The sequence below is a fragment of the Atractosteus spatula genome, chromosome 18 (assembly GCF_055471065.1).
Source record: "Atractosteus spatula isolate fAtrSpa1 chromosome 18, fAtrSpa1.hap1, whole genome shotgun sequence".
Classification (NCBI taxonomy): Eukaryota; Metazoa; Chordata; class Actinopteri; order Semionotiformes; family Lepisosteidae; genus Atractosteus; species Atractosteus spatula.
In genome coordinates, this window is record NC_142723.1 from 1,543,886 (window position 1) to 1,558,785 (window position 14,900).

General features: G+C 49.9%; 2 protein-coding genes and 1 long non-coding RNA gene across 6 annotated transcripts; 1 reads left to right on the top strand and 2 right to left on the bottom strand.

Moving 5' to 3' along the window:
* Positions 1-64: 64 nt before the first annotated feature.
* Positions 65-2,464, bottom strand: cox6b1 (cytochrome c oxidase subunit 6B1). 2 transcript variants are annotated; one of them, XM_088936235.1, is made up of 4 exons: positions 2,326-2,464; positions 1,338-1,446; positions 590-690; positions 65-301 (listed from the first exon to the last, which is right to left on the bottom strand). In XM_088936235.1, exons 2-4 carry the CDS (start codon positions 1,441-1,443, stop codon positions 248-250), a joined length of 261 nt encoding a protein of 86 aa, XP_088792361.1. In that variant the 5' UTR covers positions 1,444-1,446; positions 2,326-2,464; the 3' UTR covers positions 65-247. The 2 variants fall into 2 exon arrangements, with proteins under 2 accessions (XP_088792361.1, XP_088792362.1); XM_088936236.1 differs by lacking the exon at positions 2,326-2,464 and adding an exon at positions 2,037-2,135.
* LOC148818327 (uncharacterized) lies at positions 1,454-9,639 on the top strand. 3 transcript variants are annotated; one of them, XM_088936234.1, is made up of 4 exons: positions 1,454-1,753; positions 8,201-8,331; positions 8,700-8,750; positions 9,366-9,639. In XM_088936234.1, exons 1-4 carry the CDS (start codon positions 1,670-1,672, stop codon positions 9,451-9,453), a joined length of 354 nt encoding a protein of 117 aa, XP_088792360.1. In that variant the 5' UTR covers positions 1,454-1,669; the 3' UTR covers positions 9,454-9,639. The 3 variants fall into 3 exon arrangements, 1 of the variants encoding a protein (XP_088792360.1); XR_016094385.1 differs by lacking the exon at positions 1,454-1,753 and adding an exon at positions 2,572-3,527; XR_016094386.1 differs by lacking the exon at positions 1,454-1,753 and adding an exon at positions 6,064-7,332.
* A 722-nt stretch (positions 9,640-10,361) lies between these two features.
* Positions 10,362-12,557, bottom strand: LOC148818328 (uncharacterized). Its single transcript, XR_016094421.1, has 6 exons — positions 12,509-12,557; positions 12,297-12,370; positions 12,038-12,097; positions 11,445-11,489; positions 10,980-11,033; positions 10,362-10,579 (listed from the first exon to the last, which is right to left on the bottom strand). It is a non-coding gene; the product is annotated as an uncharacterized LOC148818328 (long non-coding RNA).
* Between the last annotated feature and the right edge of the window lie 2,343 nt (positions 12,558-14,900).

A 14,900-nucleotide genomic window follows, 5' to 3' on the forward strand; every position in this document is an offset into this window, starting at 1 on the left:
AAGGGGCCGGACTTTCGGTTGCATGGTGACAGAAGAGTTCGAAGCACAACACAACAACCGGGGGTTCATTTCTTTAGGATTTATTGCCTGAGACTGCAAGGCTGGAAAGCATAAAATGAAGGAATCTGTACAATCCTCGGTGGCCGTCGTTCACAAGAGGGGCGCTCGGAGATCCTGGAGGTCCAGTCTGCACCCATTCCCTTGTCCCACACGACAGGCTTGGACACGGCTTCCTATGGAATGCTGCTCAGATCTTTCCTGGGAAGTTTCCTTCCTCTCTTTGTTCATCCCATTTAGTTACCTGCAAGGTGGGGGGGGGGGAACCATTCAGCATTATCTTGCCAATTAATACTTAAAAGACTTATTAAAAAATAAATGAACATCTTAATCGCTGGTGGTCAGATCATTGCTAGGAGCAAGTATTCTAGTGGCGTTGGAGCACGAGTTACATTCCAGGAATATGTTCTCTGGTGTACACCACCGGACGCTTTGGCTGATCTACAGCATGATTCCTTGATGAAGACAATTAAAGGGCAAACAGACTAGACGCTCCGCTCCTGCACACGCAGATCACCCTCGCACCACTCACCCAGGACACGGGGCACAGGGATTTATACACTCGTTTGTACCAGTCGCACGGAGTGATGTCAGCCCCTCTGGCCGTCAGGGCCTTCTGACAGCGATGGTAATCTACAGTTGAAACAGGCAGAAAGCAGGGGGGTTAAACTGGGCCGAAGGCTGGAGGCTCAGGTCTGCAGGAGAGGCCAGCCTGCCTTTCCTCACGTCTCCCTCCCAGCCCCGCATCGGAAGCGGTCGCACCCATCCCCACTCTCTCCAGGCTTTGCATCTTGCGTGCGGCTGGGATTCACGAAGGAAGGAAGCCAGGGTTACCCACCCCACGACGTCGCGGCCGGGCAGCTTGTTCCACGCACCCACCACCCTTGGTGGGAAGCAGGTCCTCCAGTCCTTGGTTTTCTAAAACTCAGCTCCCCACCTGTGTCCCCTGGTTCCACTTAGTGATAACATTACGGTCTGGTTGAGCTAAATCTAGCTAAGCAGGTACAGAAAATGAAATGACACGTTTTTCAGCCATTTGCTAAATTCTATCCTGCTATATTCGGCTCCTGTGCAGCTACAGGCATTCCTTCAGAGTGTCACTGTACATCGTCTGAGCCCAGCGGCAGCTGAGAGAAGCCAGCACGGCACTGTAATTGAATAGAGCTCAGTTCCAGGCCGGCGCACATGACCCCCCCCCCCCCCCCCCCCCTCCTCTCCTGCGCCTCTACGGCAGGCGGGGCAGGGGGGCGTCTCCGCCACAGCGAACCCGGCTCGCTTACCCAGGTAGTTCTGCCAGCAGTTCTTGGTCTGGTTCTGGTTGGGGAATCGGGCGTCGAACGGCGCCGTGCGGTACCGCTCCAGCTTGTCCTTGATGTCTTCCGCCATGTTCTGCGGGGGGAACAGGGAAAGAAAGTCACCGAGCGGCTCGGCGGGCTGGGGTCACCGCGGGGCCGGGAGGAGGACCAGCTCGTTCACCGGGCCGCCGGCCGTCTCGAACAAACCGGACTGGACTCTCGAGGGCTCCGGCGACGAGCAACGGGAATACAATTAGGTGCAAAGCAATGCGCTGGTGCGACGGAAAAACGGACGTACTGCTTTCTAAAAGGCCTTCATGGCAGCTCGGAAAGGCCGTGTCGGAAGGGAAGCACCGAGGCAGCCGGGAGTTCCCCCCGGTGCCTGTGCGCACCTGCCCCCGGTGAGCCCCAGCCTTTGGAGCCCTCGCCTCGCCGCCTCCTCTACAGACAGGTCTGTCGCGTAGTCCATCGCACAGACGGTTTCGATCTTCCTGCCGCCGGTGTGCCGCAGCGCTTCCTACCCTCGTCTGCACGTAGCGGAGAGCCGGCTGGGGCGAGCATGCCGACGCGACCCGACCCCAGGCGCCCGGGACACCGCCGCCGTCCCTGACGGACACCGCCCCCCCCCGCACCCCGCACCCCGCACCCCGCACCCCGCACCCCCGGGGTTCAGGCGGTACTCGCCCCGAGCTGCGGCGTGGAGGTCAAACTGCAAGGTGAACCTCAGAACAGGCGCCGGCCAGGTGCTGCCCAGGTGCTGCCCTCGTTCAGCAGAACAAAAGCCCGAATGTTACAGGGGGGTGGAAGGGAATAAATCACAAGAAAAGAGAGCGATCAAGGAAGTACGGGCAGCCGGCGATTAACCCGGCCGCCGCTGTTTCGGGTCCTGAATGTCACTGATCCGCACATTCCCGCAGACACAGCGGGCGCCGCCACCCCCTCGCCGATCAGCGGCCCCCGCCGCCGCCCTTACCTCGCTGCTGGGCGCCGGTCTGGCTCTGAATGGTCCGAGTGCGGGACGGGAGACGGGCTTTTACTCGCTGCGGGCCGGCGGGCGTGCGGACGCGGTGCTGGTGCCCAGGCGCGCGCGTGCTCGTGCTCGTGCCCGTGTCGGGTGCGGGCGTGCGGCTCCGGCGCTGCCGCATGGCGGACAGGGGTCACATTGACAGCTCCCGGGCGACGCGTGTGTGTGTGTGTCTCTCTCTCTCTATAATTATTTAATTTTCATTGCATGTTTGCTTTCCGTGTGTCGGACCTGAGAAGAGCGGTGCCGTCGCTTGCATTTCTCTGCTCGTGTTCGCAGTCGTCCGCCCCAGTGCAGCCTAGAGCCGAAACCGGACCGGGAAGGTTCGGCTGCGGTCCGGGTCCACCTTCAGTAGCGCTGAGCAAGAGCCGCCAGGTCCAGCCCGGGGGACACTGGTAACTACACTGCACTGACAGCCGGGAAGCGCAACACTCCTGCTTTAACAAACAGTCAGAAACAGAAACGGGCTGTTTTTGTTGTTCACCTTTTTTTACAAAGCGAGCAATCCCCTGACATTGCCCCCCAAAATAAAAAAACAAAAACAAAATTCCCCATGATCATTTATGTAACACTGAGTTAGCGGATTCAAGCACTGGGAAGAAGGGGGTTTATTCGGGAGTGTGTCTTGTTTCTGTGAAAGCGCAGGCAGGAAGCGGAGGGCGAGGGCAGCCACGCGCTGCGTGCGAGCCGGACCCGCTGCTCTCCGGCACGAGCCGGAAGTGCGGCGGGTCGCGGGGTGCGCGCGCGGGGCTGCTGCCGAACCAGCTCCACGAGCAGAGAGCAGGCCTGATCGAGACCTTCCTCTGGCACACTGCGCGCAGCCTGGAGGTCACACACGCAGCATCCAGCGCAGTGGCGCCCCCCTCAGGACGACCTTATTAACCCCCCTGGCGCCGAAAAAAACAACAACAACCTCCCCGGGGCGAAGCAGGAAATCAGCATTCATAAGCACAGCTGAAAAACAAATCACACGCTCCGACAACAAGACCGGACAGTTTTACAGGCAGCTTTTCAAGCAGAGCCCCTGTCTGGCAGTTCTGTGTCACTGGCGTCCTGTGGAGGAGGAAAGAGCGCATTATATAGCCGTGAGATCATCCCGGGTTCACAGGAACAAGGATAGAAGCGGTGATTAGTGCCGGGAAAGTGAAAAGGTAAATTTGAAAGAGCAAGGAAGGGCATTGGTGGGTCTGCTCTGGTGAAGAGCCAGTCTGGGCAGTGTGCCCTGCTGATGGGTGATTTCACCTAAGCCTTACTCCCGTCCTGGAGGGGTCAGTGTGTCTGCAGCAGGGGTGTCCAGTCCTGGAGGGAGTCAGTGTGTCTGCAGCAGGGGTGTCCAGTCCTGGAGGGAGTCAGTGTGTCTGCAGCAGGGGTGTCCAGTCCTGGAGGGAGTCAGTGTGTCTCCAGCAGGGGTGTCCAGTCCTGGAGGAGTCAGTGTGTCTGCAGCAGGGGTGTCCAGTCCTGGAGGGAGTCAGTGTGTCTGCAGCAGGGGTGTCCAGTCCTGGAGGGGTCAGTGTGTCTGCAGCAGGGGTGTCCAGTCCTGGAGGGAGTCAGTGTGTCTCCAGCAGGGGTGTCCAGTCCTGGAGGGGTCAGTGTGTCTGCAGCAGGGGTGTCCAGTCCTGGAGGGGGTCAGTGTGTCTGCAGCAGGGGTGTCCAGTCCTGGAGGGGTCAGTGTGTCTGCAGCAGGGGTGTCCAGTCCTGGAGGGAGTCAGTGTGTCTGCAGCAGGGGTGTCCAGTCCTGGAGGAGTCAGTGTGTCTGCAGCAGGGGTGTCCAGTCCTGGAGGGGTCAGTGTGTCTGCAGCAGGGGTGTCCAGTCCTGGAGGGAGTCAGTGTGTCTGCAGCAGGGGTGTCCAGTCCTGGAGGGGTCAGTGTGTCTGCAGCAGGGGTGTCCAGTCCTGGAGGGGTCAGTGTGTCTGCAGCAGGGGTGTCCAGTCCTGGAGGGAGTCAGTGTGTCTGCAGCAGGGGTGTCCAGTCCTGGAGGGAGTCAGTGTGTCTGCAGCAGGGGTGTCCAGTCCTGGAGGGAGTCAGTGTGTCTCCAGCAGGGGTGTCCAGTCCTGGAGGAGTCAGTGTGTCTGCAGCAGGGGTGTCCAGTCCTGGAGGGGTCAGTGTGTCTGCAGCAGGGGTGTCCAGTCCTGGAGGGAGTCAGTGTGTCTGCAGCAGGGGTGTCCAGTCCTGGAGGGGTCAGTGTGTCTGCAGCAGGGGTGTCCAGTCCTGGAGGGAGTCAGTGTGTCTGCAGCAGGGGTGTCCAGTCCTGGAGGGGTCAGTGTGTCTGCAGCAGGGGTGTCCAGTCCTGGAGGGGTCAGTGTGTCTGCAGCAGGGGTGTCCAGTCCTGGAGGGGTCAGTGTGTCTGCAGCAGGGGTGTCCAGTCCTGGAGGGAGTCAGTGTGTCTGCAGCAGGGGTGTCCAGTCCTGGAGGGGTCAGTGTGTCTGCAGCAGGGGTGTCCAGTCCTGGAGGGGTCAGTGTGTCTCCAGCAGGGGTGTCCAGTCCTGGAGGGAGTCAGTGTGTCTCCAGCAGGGGTGTCCAGTCCTGGAGGGAGTCAGTGTGTCTGCAGCAGGGGTGTCCAGTCCTGGAGGAGTCAGTGTGTCTGCAGCAGGGGTGTCCAGTCCTGGAGGAGTCAGTGTGTCTGCAGCAGGGGTGTCCAGTCCTGGAGGGAGTCAGTGTGTCTGCAGCAGGGGTGTCCAGTCCTGGAGGGAGTCAGTGTGTCTCCAGCAGGGGTGTCCAGTCCTGGAGGGAGTCAGTGTGTCTGCAGCAGGGGTGTCCAGTCCTGGAGGGAGTCAGTGTGTCTGCAGCAGGGGTGTCCAGTCCTGGAGGGGGTCAGTGTGTCTGCAGCAGGGGTGTCCAGTCCTGGAGGGGGTCAGTGTGTCTGCAGCAGGGGTGTCCAGTCCTGGAGGGAGTCAGTGTGTCTGCAGCAGGGGTGTCCAGTCCTGGAGGGGTCAGTGTGTCTGCAGCAGGGGTGTCCAGTCCTGGAGGGAGTCAGTGTGTCTGCAGCAGGGGTGTCCAGTCCTGGAGGGAGTCAGTGTGTCTGCAGCAGGGGTGTCCAGTCCTGGAGGGAGTCAGTGTGTCTGCAGCAGGGGTGTCCAGTCCTGGAGGGAGTCAGTGTGTCTGCAGCAGGGGTGTCCAGTCCTGGAGGAGTCAGTGTGTCTGCAGCAGGGGTGTCCAGTCCTGGAGGGAGTCAGTGTGTCTGCAGCAGGGGTGTCCAGTCCTGGAGGGAGTCAGTGTGTCTGCAGCAGGGGTGTCCAGTCCTGGAGGGAGTCAGTGTGTCTGCAGCAGGGGTGTCCAGTCCTGGAGGGAGTCAGTGTGTCTGCAGCAGGGGTGTCCAGTCCTGGAGGAGTCAGTGTGTCTGCAGCAGGGGTGTCCAGTCCTGGAGGGAGTCAGTGTGTCTGCAGCAGGGGTGTCCAGTCCTGGAGGGAGTCAGTGTGTCTGCAGCAGGGGTGTCCAGTCCTGGAGGGAGTCAGTGTGTCTGCAGCAGGGGTGTCCAGTCCTGGAGGGGTCAGTGTGTCTGCAGATTATCCAGGTGTTTTATATATCAGCAGCACCCATACAAATAGGGTCAGAGCCCACGCTGTGCCTGCAAGCTACAGTTCTAAATCTCCGTGCTGTAGGAGACTGCAAGCCACCGCAGTTTTGTCAGCGCAGGCAGTAAGAGATTTCTTCCTTTATTGTCCCAGATGAGAAGTTTGCTTTGGAGGCAGATAAAAGACACAACACAATACACTGCACATTTAATACAACATGAGTCCATTAATAAGAAACATACATGATGAGAAAGTGAAATAAATATGAAGTGAAATACTAAATTCTCACAACTTCTGTCCTGTCCTGCCAAACGCCTTAGACCCCAGTCACGTGATCCGGGTGTTTGCCATCACACCAGACCCTCACTACTGCGCTGTAAACCAGCCCTCCATAGACTCGTGTATCACCACCGCCGCCTGGCGGACATTGATCGGAATCGATAGCTCCTACTGTACGTTTTTACTTGAATATCCAAACATTTGTTCCGGAATCGACATATTCAAAGGTAAATTATGTTTTTGTCGGAACGGTGACCGGTAGTGAGTCACGATAATAACAGTTTTGATTCCTAAATATATGAATCACTTTTTTACGAGAAAGAAACCTCTTAAAGACAAAAGTCCCATACAAGCAGCACCCATACAAATAGGGTCAGAGCCCACGCTGTCCCTGCAAGCTACAGTTCTAAATCTCCGTGCTGTAGGAGACTGCAAGCCACCGCAGTTTTGTCAGCGCAGGCAGTAAGAGATTTCTTCCTTTATTGTCCCAGATGAGACGTTTGCTTTGGAGGAGATGATGTCAGCGGCTGGAGGAGGACCTGGAAGCCCGAGGGCTGGCTGGTCACTTAGGGAGTGGCTACAGGGAGGAGAAGGAGGCTCCTGGAGGGGTGGCGAGGAGCAGGGAGGCTCCTGGAGAGATTGAGAAGTGTCATTGAGGTGCCAGGAAGGTCTGGAGGAGTAGCAGCCTCGGTTGTTGCCGAGTCGGCCTGCCAGTAAGGCAAAGAAGGCGATAGAGCAGGTCTGGTGAAACTGGATTGATCGAGTCGAGGGCGTTCCGCTGCTTCTCCCTGACAAGGACTAGCCAGAGGGTGAGAGCTGGAGGTGAAGCTCATTGAGCTCAGGACACCACGAGTGAAGAGCCTGGTGATCTGAGGGACCTAGGGCTTGATCTCAGAGGAGATCAGAGAGGACAGAGGCATCAGTGAATTGTAGACTCTGAGCCTGAGCTGTCTGTAGTCGCAGCCACTACCCTCTTGGCCTCACACACCTCTTTGCAGTCAGCCAGCTTTCCTTGACTGAGTTCTTCCTCCCTGCTGCTTTCACCAGCTCCCAGAGTCTGCGCCTGAGCCTCTCGCAGTACTTGGGAGTCTTGTACTGGACAGCATTTGGCTCTGGCGCTGATCCTGCTCTAGACCTGCTTAGGAAATGGTTCATCTCCTGCCAGGTAGGTTCTGACTCTGCAAAAGCACTGGTGGGTCCGTCTGGTTTAACGAGTGAAGCCATCGTCTCCAGCTCCTCCTGGTGTCTGGGGTTGCGGTATAATCTTTCATCCATATATAATGCTTAGGGAATGGTCTAAAGTTTAGAATGGAGGATGCACTGAGGCTGAGAAATTTGAGTTTATTTGAATATAACATGTACTTCAGTACAGTGCACTAGTGTTATGCTAATGATTTAAGTAGTTGCTGCAGTTAACCAGTTAAAAAAATTAAGTTGCAGTAATACAGTGTACACAACTTTGACATGACCCAAGATAAGCATGAAGGGATGTCGTGGTGAAGTGTATTTAAAAGTTCTTTACACAAAGAGTTGTGGGAGAATGGCACAGGCAATCCAGCCATTTTGTTGAAACAATCAGCCTCTTTATTCATAAGCAACGGCTGCATGAGACTATCCAATCAAACTGATGTCAGTAACCAAAAGGGCTACATGGATCAAATTCTGTCCTCTCATTTGAACTTTCTCGTGTTCTTGTAACTTATTACATGAGCACATCAGCTGCATGACTAATTGGAAGTAGAAAGGTGGTAAATTGAGTGCATGATAAACGTTCACACATGAAAAATCTGACTTCTTGGTGGAGAGTTAAGATACATCAAGTTATAGAACAGTAAGTGTTCTGCAAAGAACTTTAGAGCCCACAGCTCGCCTACATATTGCTACATTATTTCATTCACATCGTGCGGCTTTCAGATACTAATAAGGAATAACCGCACTAACTGTGTTTACTCAGTAGGCTATGGGGAAAAAAAGATTTGAAACTTGTAACTCATGGGGGGGCTTCTGTAAACACCCTCGATTTCTTTAACAAGTTTCCAGGTGGAGCCAAGAAAAAAAGCTGCCTGCACCGTCAGACTGTAGCCACGCCCACTCGAATGACGTCTCTCGCAGGCCACGCCCCGCGCACCTGTGCGCCAGGTTCTGCTGGGGAGAGCGGAGCTGAGTGAGTTTGTTCCGCGTCTTTTATGATTATTTTCTCTTTTTCCTCTATTTGAATATAGATAAAAATTTAACTCGTAATTATGTAGTCTAAACCTCGCAGGAAAAAATGATAAAAATCTATCTTGCAACGAATAACTTGTTAGTTTTAATGGTCTTTAAATTCTAAATTCTGTGTCTTCGGGCAGGACACGTTTGGCTCAGCTGCTGCAATTATCCAAGAAACGTTTATTTACTCATTTCTTTACACGTATTTCTTTGAAATGTTTTCTGCGCTGTCTAGCCTGGTGAAAACGCTGTTTGCTACTAAGCGACCTTGGTTTAAATTATCTTTAAATAACCGTCTAAACACTTGTGTTCTTGTGGTTCCAGTTCGGTGTCCGCGGGCAGGACATGCTTGGCTCAGCTGGTGGAATTATCGATGTAAGTATAAACCTTTTTATTCGTTTACACGTATCATTTTGAACTACATTAGATCATGTATCTCCCGGACATTGTTGTTGGAAATGTGATACACCTTGTCAAAAAAAAAGACTCAAACTAGGAGATACTAGATTTCTCCCGGGCAGAAATGGTTTCGACCCGACAAAATTGTAGGCCTGTTAATTATAGAACTCGTTTTCTGCTAAACTACGATCAATTTCGGGTTTTTTGCTGCGTATAATAGATTATTCAGAAACCGTTTTGGTTTCCAAACTGCATCACGACAATTAAAACAACGGAGCCTATAAAGATATGGATTAACTTTGTGTGTTAAATTAATTGTTGCAGAAAACGAATATGCTAATCGAAATGGAAAACGTTAAAGAGCACATTAGTAGTGGTAGTTCCTAATCGACACACTCTAGCTGTATTGTTTCAGTATTCACACTTTAAATGTAACTGTTACACCAGGCTTATCGCTTTATTGCATCTGTAAATCTTTTCAAACTGTTTCATCTTTTGAACGCAAGAATCGATTCAGAAGATCTATCTGTCTGGGATAATTTCGAGATTGTTTGTAACCGAAAGTTAATTCTAATTTCTGTTGTGTTACAGGAATTGCAGCGAAGTTCGTCTTCATTCCGGTCGCTGCCTCGACAGAAGCCTCGGAGAAACAGTAACGTGCTGTATGTTTCTGTTTTAACATGTAGCTGCTTGCAAATGTTTTCTTTCTCTGTTGACTTGTAACAGTATTTAGCGTTAATGTTGCCGTGCTTTGACACTTTGTAATTGAAATGCATGTTCATTTTCACTTCGAAGCTTGTGCATCCGACGTCTTGTAATGCTTTGTTTTGTATGCAATTTTCTCTCAATAAATTGTTGATTGAAACTTGATTTTGTTCTTTCATTTCTTGTGCAGAGTTCTGTACCCCTTGGCACTGAAAAACCCCGATGTTGGTGAGTTTTTTGGCGGAGAGATTTTGCTAACAGATTGTGGCCGCAAGGGGACCCCCTATCGCTTTTTGACTTGAAAAGGTCAAAGGCTACCCCCTTTTTAAGCGTGTCCAGATTTTCCCGCCAAAAAACTTAGTATATGGGTTTTTTTCAGGGTGTGGTATCAATCAAGCCGAGCCTCGCCCACCCCCCCTCATTGGAGAGGGGTAGGCGGGGGCTGGCTGATTGACCGCAGCTCTAGCCAAGCCCACTCACTCCCGGCAGGAGAGGATGGCAGGCTGGTGGTGGCTTTGGTCCCTGCAGAGAGGCAGGTCTCCTGGGGTGTGGACTTAGAAAGCTGTCAGTTGCAAGCTGTGACTGATAGGCTGAGTCCGCCCTGGGTGCCTCCTCTCTCTCGGGCCGAGGCCATCTCCAGCCTGCCTTCCCCTCTTGCTGGGAGTGAGGGGGCTTGGCTAGAGCTATCCTCAGTTCTCCTCCCCCCAGGGCTATACCCAGGCTCCCTCCTAGGGACCCTTTCCCCCCCAGAGACTATCTAAAAAGGCGGGAGTCTTCGCACTTTTCCAAGTCAAACAAGTGCGATAGGGTGTCGCCATGTGCGTGGCGCACACTGCAAGACAACCCTTCGCACCTTCAAAAATGCAGGACAATGCAGACAATGAAATCAAGAGTTTTTATTGCAGAATTCACAGCACATACAATAGCAGCAGTCAACAGAAAACATGCAGGTCAAGAATAAAATACAGCACTGAATCGGGACATTACAGATCAAGCCACTGGTAACAAAAATCAAATGTCAGAAAAAGCGCGCTCGTCGAGCTGCTGGAGTGGAGCTGGGAAGGAGATCGTCGGAGCGCAGAGAACCAGGAGCCGCAGAACTGAAGGCAAAAGAAAAAGGATCAAGTTAACGGGATATCGGATTTGTAGAATCGATTCACTTGAAGTTCTGAAGTCTTTTAACTTTTTAAATAAACGGCCCCAATAAAGAAACATACAAACACGCTCAAATTCAACAAGAAACCAATAGGTAACAGCATGAGAAATAACAGTCCCACTACTCCAATATTTAGAAAGTAGGTTCAGCCTATTATGAATAAAATAATCCATAAAAAACAACCAGCGCTTTAGTGTTTCCTATTTGTATTCAGCAAAAGCACAACTAAACGAAAAGAAGTGATAACATTAGTTTAAAACCGTCCTGGTGTTAAAATGCTGTGAAATACGTGTCGTCTTTAATACATAAATATAAACATAGCGTAAGATAAGAATAAAACTTACCTCGGAAAAAACACTTTAATAACTGGTGGCCCGTTTTTGAAATCCTTTTGTCACCTGGAGAAATAAGAAAATATACGAATTAATACATTTAATTTATCATTTTTATGTTTATCATTTCGGAACGGAAAGCGATATTATAACCCGATTCCGAAAACCTGAGATACTAACAGTTAGATACACAGTTAATAACTTTATAAAGCAAACGACTGAAGATAAATTACAGCTTTTTTCTTTAAAGGAAACAGAGCTGGAGATTCCATGTTTTTAAAAGCAGACTTCTAAAACTTCGAGAGCACGCTCAGACAGACAGGACACTCATTTCGGCGTCCTAAAACACAAATTAAACAGACACGTGCAATTATCAAAAGTTGCAGCAACAATACCTTTTTGTCTAACTTTCCTCAAAGTGAAATTTGAGTTTTCTGAATTTAAAATAAGAAAATTAGTATTAAAACGCAAACGCACCTAACGCCGCAGACACTCGCCCCGCCGCCATCTTGCCGGGCGCACCTGTGAAATTAAAGAGTTTTTATAGCAGAATGCCCAGCAAATACAGTAGCAGCAGTCAACAGGAAACATGCAGGTTAAGAACAAGGCAAATCTGAATAAAGAAATACTCAAACATGCTAAAATGCTTTAACAAACCACTAGGTAACTTTTAGTGTGGATCTCAGATACAACCCAGTCCCACTACTCCAATTTTTTAAAAATACGTTCAGCCTTACAGAAGATCCAGTTTTGAAATTCTACCTCTAAATTTAAGATCAAGTACCACTCATAGCGTTTATCATATTCGATTTAACTCCACGCATTGAAAACCATCGTGCAAATATGTTGGTATTATCCATCTTTACCCAATGGATTCAATAGATGAATAAAAGAACCAGCGCCTTAGAGTTTCAATTTCTATTCAACAAAAGCACAACGAAAGGAGCTGAAGTTATATAGGTAGTATAAACCCGTTCTGGTGTTAAAACGTTGGGAAATACGTGATACGTGTTGCCTCGTCGAGTTGCACAAATATAAACAGTATAGTGCAAGGTAGAAATATAACTTACCCTGGAAAAAAAAACACTGTTTTCATAATTGGAGATCCGTTCTTGAAATCCTTTTGTCACCTAGAGAAATAAAACATACGAATTAGACAATTAAACCTTCACAATGTTTTATCATTTCTGAGCGGAAAGCGTTATTATAGCCCGAATCCGAAAAGCGGAGATTTCACAGCTACTGACTTTAGAAAGCAAATGTTTTAAGGTTTACTACAGCCTTTCTTCGTTGAAAGAAACAAACCTTATCTTATAAAAACATACTTACATGAAAGATAGTATGAGACCGCAGATTTCTAAAACGTCGAGACTACGCTCAAACAGAACACTCATTTCGGCGTCCTAAAACACAAATTAAACAGGAACAAATGCAATTATCAAAAGTTGCAACAACAATACATTTTTGTCTTACTTTCCTCAGAGTGAAATTTGAGTTTTTGTATTTAAAATAAGAAAATTAGAAATAAAACGCAAACGCACCTCACGCCGCAGAAACTCGCCCCGCCGCCATCTTGCCGGGCGCACCTGTGGAACAGGTGGACGGGGCGTGTCCGCTGAGGAAGGTCACTCTGGAGGCGGGCTCGGCTCCTGAATGACAGCTGTGCACTCGGTTACAAGGGCTCAACACTGACGCTACTGAAGATAAAAAGAAACTTGAACTCACCAAATAATAAATTTAGTATTTAACGGCTAAGGATTTTCAGAGAACCCAATTCCGTGACATTCCCCTACAGAACTGTTCGCCGGACTCGTTCAGCTTGCGGCCGGTTGATCTCTAGAATCAAGAGAAATGTGCTGGAGAGAGACCCCTGTCGCTCCTAGTTAGGACTGCACCTCTCTCTCACTGCTAGTGCCACACCTGTCCTGAAGGTGTCACAGTGGTATAAGGGGCTGCTTTTTAGAATTGATTTTCCGATCTATGCATTTATAAAGGTCTTAAACCCCCCATTTTCCCTGTTTTGGAAGGCCCCGAAAATGGAGCCCCCCAAAACGGCCGGCGTGGTAGAGAACAGCCACTTTACAAACTCACCCCGACAGCACGAGAGCTTCACCCGGGGCTTAGGTCTCAGACTGACGGGGAGGCTCGGGGCTCGACTTCAACTCACACGACTCTCCGGGAGTCGATCTGCTCTCTGAACTTTAGACGTGTCCGATGGTTCAGCCCGCGGAGCCACCAAGCCGGCCATGCAGAATACCGGCCATGTACATCTCTTATTCAGCCTAAAATCAAGTCACAGTTGCGAGACAGTGCAACTGTCAGGGATGGATTTCTGCTAGTACAACGTGCCCGTAAAATCAGAGGAACAAGCAGAAGTTTATTCCTGCTGAAAATAGAGGAAAAGAAACCCAACGTTTCGGCTGTGGAATAAACCTTTGCAGCCAAACACAACCGGTCCAGCGTTTTCTAACATCATCATCATCATCTTCTGCACGAAAGCTCTCGATGAGTGAGACAGGACGTGTATGAAACAGAGAATTACATTTTCCACAGCAACGCGTGTAACGTACAGTACCCCCGTGATTTCATGTGTCCAGTTGGACCAAATACGAGACAAAACAACAGCATTTTGCAGCTACAATAGAAAAGGCCGCCTCGGATTTTTAACAATGAAAGGTGCCAACGATTAAATACTTCTTTTTGCTAAAAAAAAAATCGCTCTGTTTTTAGGAACAGAGGAACAACAACAAAACTAAAATTCCCACCCTTCCCTTGAATCTCGTCTCGTCTATAAATGGGAAAGTTTATTATCATTCGTGACGTCGCTGGACTCAATCCCAGTGATCTGAGTGGCTCTGGATCCTCCCATTCATAAACAAGAGGGTTTAGACCCCAGTCACGTGATCCGGGTGTTTGCCATCACACCAGACCCTCACTACTGCACTGTAAACCAGCCCTCCATAGACTCGTGTATCACCACCGCCGCCTGGCGGACATTGATCGGAATTGTTACCTCCTACTGTAGTTTGATCAATAGGCTTCATTTTGTTTCTAAAGATTTCACTAACATGCGTGATTTCTTACGTTTTTACTTTAATATCCAAACATTTTTCCGGAATCGACGTATTCAAAGGTAACAATAATAGTTTTGATTCCTAAATATATTAATCACTTTTTTACAAGAAAAACTCCTAAAGACTAGCGTCTTTAACGTTATCATATATTCATCTCATACACAAATTCTAGGATAATTATTTGAATGACAAAAGATTAAACAATTTAAGAGCCTCTAAATTAGCTTAACACGTCGGTTTTTAAAGTTCTAGCAGCAATGCGAAAAGCAAGTTTTCACGGTGACATTTCACGGTGTGGCCGCCAGGCGGAGACATTGCTACACGTGTCTATGAAGAGCTGTTCTAATGGAGCCCTTTTCAGTTTCCAGTTGTATTCCACTGTATTCTCATCTGTAACCAGTCCAGCTCCTGGCCCCGAGCCTCAGTGACACAACAGACTCCGGTCTCAGACAGACATTCTCACCAACTTTGAATGTACTGACTGAAATCATGTTCTCATCATAGATGTCTTACGCAAAGGGCAGTTTCTGTGTTCTTCTCTTTGTCTTTAGATCAGTTTTAATTCTTCCTCAATAACCTGCTGGTTCTGACACACTTGCTCTACAGCTGGAAAAAAAAAACTTGTTTTCCACAGCAGTTTAAGTCTTTCAGCCACTATTCTGTTAACTGTGTTTTGCTGCCACAGTCCAGAACATTTTGTCTAAACCTATTTCACAAGTTCCTGCAGAAATGTGTCCCTGCCTGTCACACGTGTGTCCATTGATCTATCTGGATCAGAGATCTGTCACTTTCCAGCTGTAACTTTCAGGCCCTGACCAGTTTAACTCTCTCTCGTTCTGCACATTTACTGAAGGCTGTA